This window comes from Cervus elaphus, chromosome 15, assembly GCF_910594005.1.
Source record: "Cervus elaphus chromosome 15, mCerEla1.1, whole genome shotgun sequence".
Lineage (NCBI taxonomy): Eukaryota > Metazoa > Chordata > Mammalia > Artiodactyla > Cervidae > Cervus > Cervus elaphus.
This window is the reverse complement of record NC_057829.1, coordinates 43,655,484-43,668,098: the sequence shown is the minus strand read 5'-3', so window position 1 is coordinate 43,668,098 and position 12,615 is coordinate 43,655,484. Positions and strand designations below refer to the sequence as shown.

The following is a 12,615-nucleotide window of genomic DNA, read 5'->3' as shown; positions in this document are numbered from 1 at the left end:
CTAAAATTCACTAAACTATGTGAAATATTTGCAAGTTAAAAGGTAAAATTTTTCAGACATTTTTAGTGCTGCTAAAACCAAATGCTTACTGTTCTAAAAAATCCAGAAGCTAGATTTTATTAAAGTCAGTTATATAAACAGTATAAATGCATTTATTTTTATTATGGTTAAACTGTCCAATAACTAATGTGAAATATTTGCAAGTTAAAAGGTAAAATTTTTCAGACATTTTTAGTGCTGCTAAAACCAAATGCTTACTGTTCTAAAAAATCCAGAAGCTAGATTTTATTAAAGTCAGTTATATAAACAGTATAAATGCATTTATTTTTATTATGGTTAAACTGTCCAATACAATTAATTAATTTAACTAATGTTCAACCAGTGCCTATATGTAAGGCATTCTATTTACTAGCAATTCAAGGATAGATCTGAGGTCTCTAAAAATTATGATCACTTTCTCATAAGAATTTAAGACATAAAGAAATGCCTCCCAATAATGATATAATTTCTTGAATTATACTGGTTTAATTCTCAGTGACTTAGAAATTAGTAAAAAGACTCAACTTTGACCAAAATCTCTGGTAAACTTAAAGCAAGATTGATTTCTACTATGCATGGTCTTGGTTTAAAAAGCATAGTGCACTAAGCATATATCAAATATGTCCTAAGCATTCATTTTTATCTATAGAATAAAATGTTTTGGTCCATTTTTCAGCAGCCTATCTACATAACAGAGTTCTTAAGATTTTAAATATCTAAAGCACAGGTGGTCTTGATAAAGGGAAGAAAAAGTGAACTACGCGACACAGAAATATTTTTCACTAGCCTATACAGATAGCCCCCTTAAAAAGTATGCTATTAACCCCTAATAGTAGAGGGAAGTAGAGGGCTTCCCAGCTGGCACAGTGGTAAAAAATCTGCCTGCCAATGCAGGAGACATAAGAGATGCTGGTTCAATCCCTGGGTCAGGAAGATCCCCCGGAGTAGGAAATGGCAACCCACTCTAGTATTTTTGCCTGGAAAAAATCTCATATACAGAGGAGCCTGGTGGACTACAGTCCATGTGGTTGCAAAGAGTTGGACACAACTGAGCACAAGAAATAGAGGAAGGGTAACAGAACTCTCCATTTTGTTCACCTCTGTTAGCCTCTGGTACCCATGCACATCCCACCTGGGTTGGACTAGAGTTGCAGAGTCCACTTGGGTTGCCTGTTAGCTATTTGCCAGGGTTCAGCATCAGATTCAACTAAGCTTCCATAAAGCAAGTGGCCTCCTCAAAGCTTGAATGCTGTATTAGCTGTATCTGGGGAGCAGGATCCTTATACTGTAAAAGAATTCTTTTATACTGATAGTCATTTTTTCCAAGCAGAATAAATTACTGATTTATTTAAATGGTTTTATCTTTTAAGTATTTATAGGAGAAAATTATTGTAAGTAATCAAATCAAAATCATAATGAAATTGAATATTTATTTGAATTTTTCCTGGTAATAGCACTCAACATAAGAAAAACAAACCAAGCTGTGAGATTTTGTTTTCAATATACTCATTTTTCAAAAAGTGAAAAGTTGGGTTCTCTATTTAATGGCAACAAGTGGGACTACCATTCAAAAAGCAATATTTTAAGAAATATATACTATGATTTACATGATGTGTTTTATATTGTAGAATGGATACATATCCAAATGCCAATCTGAATATAGAAGAAATACATATGTTAAAACCACACTGGAAAACCAAATGTTCTTTTTTTATAAAAAGCTTGACATAAAAAGGAACTTGCCAGTAAACTCAATGAACTTTCACGTATGGGTTTTTTTTAAATCCCCACCCACACCACCCCCACAAAAAAACTGTAGATTTGAGTAGAGCCATTATATGACAGCTCATTTCTGTACAACATGGAAGCTGGTTACACAGTCAATGTTAACTTCCTAAAGTGCATCTTTTGAAGACTTGTTTAGTAAAATTGCAATATCAATACTTAACACAAGACATGTAATAACAAAGCTACATCATTATAAAGTTTTTAAAACTACTTTTAAAACTTTTTGATTCACCAAAGAATAAAGGTGTCAAATACAGTAGCTTTCTCCTTCTCCAACAGTGTGCATAATAAGCTTTTGTTATTTGGCAAGTCTTTTGGAGTCGAACAAAAATAATGCAGTCTAAACAACATTTCTTCTGTCACTGTAATACGATTCCTTGTGCAGAACAGTTAGGCGCAGAGCAAGAGTTAGATTTTTGGAAGTTTTGGTGCATTAACCACAGGATTTGCCTCCTGTAAGTATCTCCTCCCTGCACTCTTGTAATCATAGGTGCAGCTGTGAGTTTCTGCATAGCGATGAGATGCACAGAAGTTGTTTCCACATCTAAAGCACAAAAAAAGTTTATGTGAATAGTCACATTTCTCTAAGAGCCTCCTCTCTTTGGGAGATCAAAGCTTGACTTCAGGTAGTCCAACAGGAGCCCTTTGGTTCTCTTTAGCAATTTCAGAATTGACATTTTCCCTTCTACATATAAACAAGCACAGGCTTCCCCCAGCTCCAAAAGAACAAGTTAATTGTCCATGAATGTGGAAGTGTATAATAAAGAATCTCTTCTGCAGTGAAAGAGGATGTAGACCTTTATGAAGTAGTAAAACTGCGAAAGCCAACAGATATGTGTACCTTCTTTCATATCTAGTAAGCCTGGGAAAACTGTTAATTTCTGAGAAATTCAGTCTAATAAGAAAATCAAATTATGTAATACCTAACTATGCCATGAAAGGATTTTAAAGTATTTCAACAACAAGGTAAGCTGTTTCCATTTGAACAGAATACACTTTAAAAAGCAGCAACTTTACTTAATGCCTGGCCTCAACCTAAGGGCAGACACCATCCTTGGAGCATATTAATCAATACTACTAAATAGTTATTGGTAGAAAAAATTCATTATTTTTGTAAACATATTATTCATCTCTTTTGAAACAAACGTGTACCATATAATTAACAGTACATTAGCATTAAATTTAGTCCTTTTTATTCAATTTAAAATAGAATCTTGGAAACAGGCATTCTCCCAAGCTACATTCAAAGAAAAACCAAATCTATCTATCACAAGACAAAGAGAACACACTCTTCCATTGGCTTATATATCCTACTTTAGAGGGCAGGAGAGGATCTCAGGAGTTTGGAAATGCATAAGCTATCTATTTGCTCTTTACTTCAGCCAATAAGGAGTTCAGCTGAGGACTGCTATTTGAACATCATCTAAATGGTATTATGAAGAGGCAATTTAGAGAACATTTTCTATTGTATCCTTAAGCTGGGTTACCACAAAGCATCTCAACTTTTCAGCTAGCCAACCTGCCTGCATTCGTAGCTAGTAGCCAGTCCAGTTTTCTTTCCACAAAGAAAACAATGCTTTGTTGTTTTCTTCTTTGTTTGAATAGGGGCTTTCACAGGTGGGAGGTGATGAGTACATTCTCCTGTTCAGAGAAAGGACACCTTGATTAATACAGAAATAAAATTCTAAATGTGAAATGCTATAAAACAAAACATTAAACACATTCCTGTCATAGCAAACCTCTAAGCCATAAATATTAATTTGTGCTTTTTTATATCAAATTATTTACAGAGTCTGTAATAAAGATGAACTAGAACTGTTATTTCTCTTAAGACATGGTAATTTCTACTGACTAAGACATTTTTATACATACCAACACCTTTCTGATTGTTTCTGAGGGCAATATGTATATTTAAAGTACACTAAACTTTGACAGATAATCAAGAAAAATGTCTGGCTCAAAATCGTATTTAAGGAACAACATAGTATGTATTAAAATCACCCTGTTCTTTCACACCAAGAAGGAGCATGAGAATATCATGAAACTGATTTCTTAGTACTAACTATACCATAGAAACTAAATTCATCGAACCATGAGCAAATTATTTAACTTTAAAACTTCAATTTGTTCATTTTTAAGATAACAGGACATGTATTTTTCTCCCTAAGTTTCTAACTCCCTAAGTTTCAAAGGTCAACTCAGTTCTTCTCACAACAGAAAGCATTCTGAATTTTTAAAGCAGTGTCACCAATAGTGATCTGTAGGGTGCACTGTTCAATTTCACAGTACTACAACCGTTCCAAAAAACATTTACTAAATTCTGGGCTATAGCAACAGGTTGATTTTTTATCTTAAATATAACAGCACATCTGCTATTATATGAGAAAGAATTAAATCAGTTTAAAACTAAGTGAAATGCTTTTAAAACTGAGCAGAACTCCAACAAACCCCACTCATGAGCAGAGGCTCAATGTCCTCATCCATAGCTGTCACACTAAAGTCTAAGTACACGGTGCTTGGTGGCACCCAGAGGCCAAGAATGAAGAAGCAAACAAAGCAAAAACAAAGGGAAGGAGTGAGAAGAAGAACAGTGTAGAGTGTCAATGGAAATGGGACCCATTCTCTACTACCAAAAAAGGTTTGGGAGGCCTGGGCTTAATGCTACTAGCAAGCTAAAAGTAATCCTCCAAGGGGTTCAAAAAGTTGGAGTTACAGTTAATTGGCAGTATGCCTTTTGCCACAATCCAGATTGGGTTCTGTATATCAAGCAGAATAAAATTAATGCTTTATGACTAGTCTAAGATACACTCCCAGATCTTACCCAAAACTGAGAAAAAAAAAAAAAAACTGCCCCAAACTGGAAACTAACTTATGACTTCTAATGGTGGTCAGGTACCAACTCAAGCCAATAAGCACTTTCTTCTTCAAGGGCACTTAAGAGTTCTTAAGAACATTTCACAAAGGTGATGGGATACTTTCCTCTTCTTAAGTAATAAAAATAAGACAGGCATTTGCATAGGACACAGAGGAAAGGCACATACTACCAGATATCCTCTGAAGTTCATCCAATAGCAATTATCTTTGGAATTCAGGTTTAGGATGTTGTTCCTTAAACGAAAGTTAAAAAAAAAAAAAGAATCTGTTGACAAAAATTTAGTTTAGTGTAGTCATATTTTCATGTTTTTGTTTCCTTGGGGTACGTAAGTTTCCCAACCCTTTTTTCATTCAGGAACTCTTGCGAATGTGCAGAAACAGAACCCAGCAGTGACCAGAATGAGGTGGCACATAAACATAACTGCAGTCCTCTCCTACAACAACGGTTTCCATTTATCCTCCTCCCCACTACAGAAAAAAAATTTATTAGTCACATGCTCCATGCTGGGAACCAGCCCAAATAGGTAAGTTCCCTCCTACAAAGAGGAAAAATTCAACTTCCATGGACCGACATTCAAGGACTTATGTGTCCAATATGCCTTTATAACTTTTCAGAGTCATGCTCTATCATGTGCCACATCATCCCCACCCTGAATGATGCACCAGATCCATTTACAAGTGCCATCTCCTCTTCTAAAATGCTCAGTAACTTTTGTCAAGTTAGTAAAATTCTACTTATCCAGTAAGAAGATATCACCAATTATTAACTCTTCTCTGAAGCCTTCTCTCCAATATGTAATGAACATATATGGAAAAAGAAAAAGTCAATAAAATAATGCCGATGTGAAGAGTTGCTTTTCAGAATGAGAGTAAAGATATTTGGATTAAGGCACGTGTTTGGCACTTTCTACTTTAATATTTGGTCTAACACGATGATCTATAAAAATTCACCCAACAGAAAAGTCAGCCAATAATGTAATAAGGCAGTGTTCGTGATACAAGTTTGGTAGTCATCTGCCTAAAAATGATAACTAAAACGATGAAGATGGGTATGATTTCCAAGGAAGACCTTACAGTAAAAAGCAAAGGTAACCAATGGAAAAACTTAATTAAACAAAACTTATGCCAGAATTTTCAAAAACTCTTCTAAGTAATTGAGAATGATACTGTTATTATTGTATGGCAGGAAGGAAATGGCAGCAAGTTACACAGCTCTAGTTTGGGTAGCTCAGTCAGTAAAGGATCTGCGTGCAGTGCAGGAGACCTGGGTTCGATCCCTGGGTTGGGAAGATCCCCTGGAGAAGGAAATAGCAACCCACTCCAGTATCCTTGCCTAGAAAATCTGATGGACAGAGGAGCTTGGTGGGCTGCAGTCCATGGAGTCGCAAAGAGTCAGACACGACTAAGCGACTACACACATGCAAACTGCAGGTAGCAGTTGATGACCTAAATGAAATCAATCAAAAGAGTATATATCTGGGGACAAGCAGAGGGGCTGGTAAAACAAGTTCAAAAAAAACACAAAAACAAAAATCTACAAAAATGTTAACAGCCCAGAATAAAAAAAGAAAGGAAAGAGAAAAACTCTTAAGAAGAAGGACCATAACAATCAAGATAAGTATACAGAATCATCCATTGAATTGAAAATTATGAAGATCTTTTCAGCAACAGCAGTTTCAGAAGAAAGCACTGTAGCTTAAATTAGAGTTTAGAGAGATAGAATAAGTACAACTCAAACTTCCAAGAGGCTCAGCTGTGGATTAGTACAAGACAGATTTAAATAGATGTCAAAAGAAAATTGACATCTATTTATGGCTTTCCAGGTGGCACTAGTGGTAAAGAACCCACCAGCCAATGCAGGATATGTAAGAGATGCAGGTTCGATCCCTGGGTCGGGAAGATCCCCTGGAGAAGGGTATGGCAACCCACACCAGTATTCTTGCCTGGAGAATCCCATAGACAGAGGAGCCAGGCGGGCTACAGTCCACGGAGTCGCAAAGAGCTGGACACAACTGAAGCAACTAGCACACATGTACAAAGGAAAATAATTGTAAGGTTAAAAGTAGATACATTAATCAAAAACAGCATGGCACTGGCATAAAGACAGACATATAGATCAATGGAACATAACAGAGAACTCTGAAATCAACTCTCACAAATATAATCAAATGATTTTTGACAAGGTACTAATAAGACCATTTGATGGGGGAAAAGACAGTTTTTTTTAAACAAATATAGCCTCCAAAACTGAATGAAAAATTTGCAACCCCATGGGACTATACAATCCATGGAATTCTCCAGGCCAGAGTACTGGAGTGGGTAGCCTTTCCCTTCTCCAGGGAAGCTTCCCAACCCAGGGATCGAACCCAGGTCTCCCACATTGCAGGTGGATTCTTTACCAGCTGAGCCACAAGGGAAGTCCAAGAATATTGGGGTGGGTAGTCTATCCCTTCTCCAGCAGATCTCCCTGACCCAGGAATCAAACCAGGGTCTCCTGCATTGCAGGCTGATTCTTTGCCAATGCAGCTATCAGGGAAGCCCCGAAAACTGGATATCCACATGGAAAAGAATGAAGTTGGACCCTTACATTATACCATGTATAAAAATTAATTCAAATGTATTAATCCAAATGTATGTAAGACCTAAAACTACACAACTTCTAGAAGAAAATGTAAGGGAAAAGCTTCATTAACAGTGGATTTGGCAACAATTTATTGAACACAATACCAGGCACAGGCAACAAAGAAAAAAAAGCAAATTGAACTTTATGAAAATTAAAAACTGTTGAGCATCAAGACATAATCAACAGAGTAAAAAGGTGACCTATAGATGGGAGAAATATTTGCAAACCATACATAAGGAATTAATATCTAGAATATATGGAGACAAGAAAACCAAGAAACAAATTCAAAAATGGGCAAGGTATTTTTTTTGTTGTTTCCTGCCTCCAGGGCAAGGAATTTGAACACACAATTCTCCAAAGATCTCCAAACAGCACATTAAGAGATATTCAACATAACTAATCATCAGGGAAATGCCAATCTAAATCACAATAAGATACCACCTCATATCTGTTAGGATGCTCACTATCAAACAAAACAGAAAATAACAAGTATGGTGAGAAACAGAAATTGGAAACCTTGTACACTGCTGCTGGGAATGTAACACAGCACAGCTACTATGGAAAAGAATACAGTAATTCCTAAAAAAATTAAAAACAGAACTACCATATGATCCAGTAATGCCACTTCTGGATATACACTCAAAAGAATTGCAATCAGAGTCTCAAAGAGATACTTGTACACTTGTGTTTGTAGTAACATTATTCACAGTAGCTAAAATGTGGAAGTGACACGTGTCCATTCATAGATGCATAGGTAAGCAAGATACTGTATATACAACAATGGAGTATTATTCAGCTTAAAAAGTATGGGAATTTTGACACATGCTACAACATAGATGAACCTTGGGAACATTATGCTACATAAAGTAAGCCAGGCACAAAAAGACAATTACCGAATGATTTCGCTTATGTGAGGTACTGAGAGTAGTTAAAATTATAGACAGAAAAAAGAACGGTGGTTGCCAGAGTTTGGGGAGAGAGAGTAATGAGGAGTTAAAGTTTAATGGGTTCAGAGTTTCGATTTTGAAGATGAAATGAGTTCTGGAGATACATGGTGATATTGTTTGGCTAAAAATGTGAATGTACTTAATACCATTCAATTGTACACTTAAAAATGGTTAGGACAGCAAATTTTATTACAATAAAAAATTGAAAAAAGTAGATATATTACAACTTTAGAACCTTGGGCTTTATACAGTAGTGGAAACAAACCTTAGTTATCTCTTTAAAGACATGAAACTCACATGACAATCATAACACATACTGTATCCTTTAGAATCTTGGGGCTACAAACGTGGTACATATTTGTTAAGAGTTTCCATCTCTAGACTGGGTATTAGAACACAAAAGATGATTGTAATGGCTTCTTTGGAAATATTTGGCCAGTATACCTTTAAGATATTACTGGTAGAAGTAATGCTAATAATATAGTCATTTCTGCTAGTATGCCTTGGAAAGGGCTAGTCAAAGAGACTGTCCCTTTCTTTTATCCAGAAATAACCAGTTCATCAAATGGAGCTCTTACTGTCCTTGATATTGGACCATGAGTTTAAGAAACACCTTTCTAGAGTATTTTCTCAAAATTCATCCTGTACCCAGCATGGCTCTAGAGTGGCCAGGGACTAGATAAATTGTGAAATACATGTTAATTTTTCATTCATCTTATCTTTTCACATAGACCATATCCTTTTCCAGACAATAGAGACCTCAGTTTCAATTTTTGTTTTATTCTTCAAATATGCCCTACATTCAGTTCTCTTAATCATTTTCTTTAGTGGAACAAAGTCTAAGGAAGTTTACTCTGTATATACCACAGAGAATGTTCTTCTCATTACTCTTTGAAAATTCAAATTCATAGTATGTATAATGCTATGATTATTAGCCTTATATTGTTTTTAAAATTATCTGTAGCTTACCTACTCTTTTCCCTGATGTTGTATTATTTCCATTCATTCCAATACCACGGGCAGACTACAATTAAAACACAAAACATCTACAGAGGTGAGTTAATGGAAAACAGAGATTACCTAACATGAAATAATTATATTTTATGACAAAAATGTTGATGAACTTTCATTTTAAATTATTTAATCTATTTTTAGGTAAATTAACTTGGGACCTGGCTGTCACATCCATCAATATTGTACTTATTCTTTACCTTCAAGAGAGTAAAAGTTGTCTATGGCCATATGACCATGAATGTGCCTGATCCTGTCTGAGCCTAGAAGCTAAGCAAGGTCAGGTCTGGTTAGCTCTGAACGTGCCTGACCCTGTCTGATCTTGGAAGCTAAGCAGGGTCAGGTCTGGTTAGTACTCGGATGGAAGAGAGTAAAATTTGATGTCTCAAATCAAAGTTCTTATTAGGGAAAAACATTAATTAAAATATTTAGCATTTTAAAATACATGATAAATTGTTTAAAATTAAAATCATCTTAAGGCACTATAAAAAACTAGTTTATATTAAATTACTTTCAAATTACAGTTCTAAATTTAGAAGTAAAACATTATATAAAATTCAACTGTCAAAAAATTTCTATATACTAGACAGACATTTTAAGAGGAAGTTATGAAAAGAATTCAACCTTAGACCTCTTTAACATGTAAACAAAAAACAAAGTTTCCTGAATCACTACAAGAATAACTAGTAGAACATATTGAAAGGCAAATACTTACTAAAAAAAATTCTGTAGGTTCTAACTGAGGAGAACTTTTCCTAAGGCTTTCTTCCTGAAAATGCTGGAGGTTTGCAGACAGCCCAATTCCAGAGGTCCGCAGCCTGCCTGCCCCACGTGCACTCTGTAAGCTGTCTCTGCTTGCACTCTGGGCCAGCGAAGCAAGAAAACCTATATTATTTACAAAACCAACAGGCTCTTTGGATGCCCTGTTAGCCATTTCTGTGATATCCCGAGCCTCAACTTTAGAAATAATATCAGATCTTTTCCCAGGTGAATCAACTTTAACAGCTCGAAAGCGAGTAGTCCTAGAGAAAGAAGAATCAGTTATATTTCGAACATCCAAGGACCGAAGCACGTTTTGTGAAGCAGAAGACTGGAGGCTCCCAGACTCAAAACACTTGGACTGTCTCTGTGGTTTCACCAGAGAATTATGGAATGACATTGGTGCAGAACAGCGAAGAGGTGATAAGAGTCTATTCTTGTGAGGACTTAATTCATGGTGTTTGAGAACTGAAGGCTCTACTGATTCACCATTCAACACTTTTGCAACATGTTTAAGCTGCTCTTTAGCTTTCAACCCTTTATCACCATTAATGAGAGAGAATTCTGGGTTTACCTTCCGTGTGCCTTCTACACCACTGCTCTGTTCATCAGCATTTCCTTCTGTAATGGAAGCAAATGAACCCACTTCAGGTAGAAGTGATTCTTCAGTTACACACTCTTCTGAAGTTGGAAATAAAACAGTGTCATCCTCATTGTTAGATGACAGATTTCCTGAAAAGTGCTTTGTCCGCCTAGGCAGGGATGATCCAAGATGGAGAATAGTATCAGCAAGCTCTTTGTCAGTTTCAAACTCCATATGAGGTACCTGAGATGGCAGTTTGAAGCCACTACTGGAATGAGACAGTGTGTAACTCTCCCAGTTATCATCTTCTTTAAGGAAATCACTAGTGATAGATGATATGGGTCTATCAGCAGGGGGCAGAGCTGCCAAACTTGAAACTGCACTGCTGGCCAAGTCAGGTAGATATGTGTTCCCAGGAGAAGGTAAACAAGACTGCCCAATGTGGGGAAGAACTCTTAACAATCTATGGCGAGCAGCTGCTGTGGAACTACTAGAAGGTCGAGGAGCTATGGGTGGACGAGGTTTTACCTTGACAGCTTTCTTAGGCTAAAAGAAAGGAATGAATACATAATTCTTTACACAATCATTTTCTCCACCCATTAACAAAAATTATCGAAGTAAGAAAATGTTACTTACATATTGGCATTTGGATTACCTCAATCTAAAATATTTAAAAAGATTAAAATCTTCAGCTTATGATTGAGAAGCATTTTGCTATCTTTCCTCATTGAGTATAATTTCCGACAATGTTAAAGAAAACCAATTTTCTTTTTCATCATTATTGATTATTTGTCAGTTTTGTTGAGAAGAAAATTGATTAGATATGACACAGCTGACCTATTTCAGATCCCCAACAACTTTTCCTAGTAAGGTGAGTCAAGTGTTTGGATAGGTAGCTACTGCAAAAGAGAGTTAATAGATGACCTAAACTGCTATCCTTGAAAATGCCTGCTTGCAAGTCTGGCCCTTGGCTGGCTTCTAGAAACTTGTATTTCAAGAAGATTCCTGCTACCCTAACGTGTAGGAGACACTCATTGTGCCTAACTTGTTTGTGCAAGCAATACGGTTTATGCTGAACGTCGACTTTTCTTCTGGGAATCTGGAATTTTGGTACATGCTAGGCAGAGGGTGCCTTCATTAAGAGCTCCTAATGAAATCCCTGGGCACAAAGTCTTTAATAAGCTTCCCTAGTAACATTCCACATGTGCTGATAAAATTCACTGACAAAGTAATTATATACATCTTATGAGACTTCATTGGGAAAGTTTGTACCTGATTTCCTCTATACTTCACCCACCATGCACCTTTTCCCTTTGCTGATTTTGCTTTGTACCCTTTTGCTAAAATAAATCTTAACCATGAGTAAAATGATATGCTAGTCCTGTGAGTCCTTCAAGCAAATCATCAAATCTAGGAGTGGTCTAGGAGTTCCCAATATAGTTGATTTTAATAGAAGTGTCACAACAATTCATGATGTATGGTTAAAGTTAAAAATTAAAAATATAAAGCCTTAGCACTTATCTTTAAGATATGGACTGATATGAGCATGACAAAGAATGGAATACCTGATGAAATACCAAAACTCCCAACCCAGAAATATAGGAAAATGTAGATAATGTAATATCCAGCCAAAAATGTTTGACTTGCATCTAATCATGATGAAACAATAAGATAAATTCAAATTGAGGGTATTCTACAAAACTAGCCAACACTTCAAAACTATCTGACATGAACGTTTAAAAAAGGCTAAGAAATAATTCTGCATAAAAAAGCAGACCAAGAAAACATTACAACTAAATATAACACATGATTCTTGATTGGATCTCAAATTGAAAAGAGAACAAAAAATCAAAATAAAACAAAATGCTAGCAAATACATTATTGAGAAATGAAGAAATATGAATGTAGATTATATAATGTGTATCAGTGATAAATTATGTGTATGATAACTGTATTGCAGCTATATAGGAGAAGACTCTATTCTTAGGAGT

The 12,615-nt window shown here is 35.8% G+C and overlaps 1 protein-coding gene across 6 annotated transcripts in view; it reads right to left on the bottom strand.

The window, feature by feature from the left end:
• Positions 1 to 226: 226 nt before the first annotated feature.
• Positions 227 to 12,615, bottom strand: part of ZFAND4 (zinc finger AN1-type containing 4) — a 51,716-nt gene continuing 39,327 nt past the window's right edge. For 2 of the 6 annotated variants that reach the window (XM_043925094.1, XM_043925095.1), the window contains 4 exons: positions 9,998 to 11,170; positions 9,241 to 9,295; positions 3,351 to 3,468; positions 227 to 2,371 (listed from right to left, as the gene is read on the bottom strand). In XM_043925094.1, the coding sequence (XP_043781029.1) occupies positions 2,236 to 2,371; positions 3,351 to 3,468; positions 9,241 to 9,295; positions 9,998 to 11,170 (1,482 nt within the window). In that variant the 3' untranslated portion in view covers positions 227 to 2,235. Of the gene's footprint in view, positions 3,469 to 9,240; positions 9,296 to 9,997; positions 11,171 to 12,615 lie in introns of all 6 variants that reach the window. The other 4 variants (XM_043925093.1, XM_043925091.1, XR_006345274.1 and 1 more) reach the window with 3 other exon arrangements.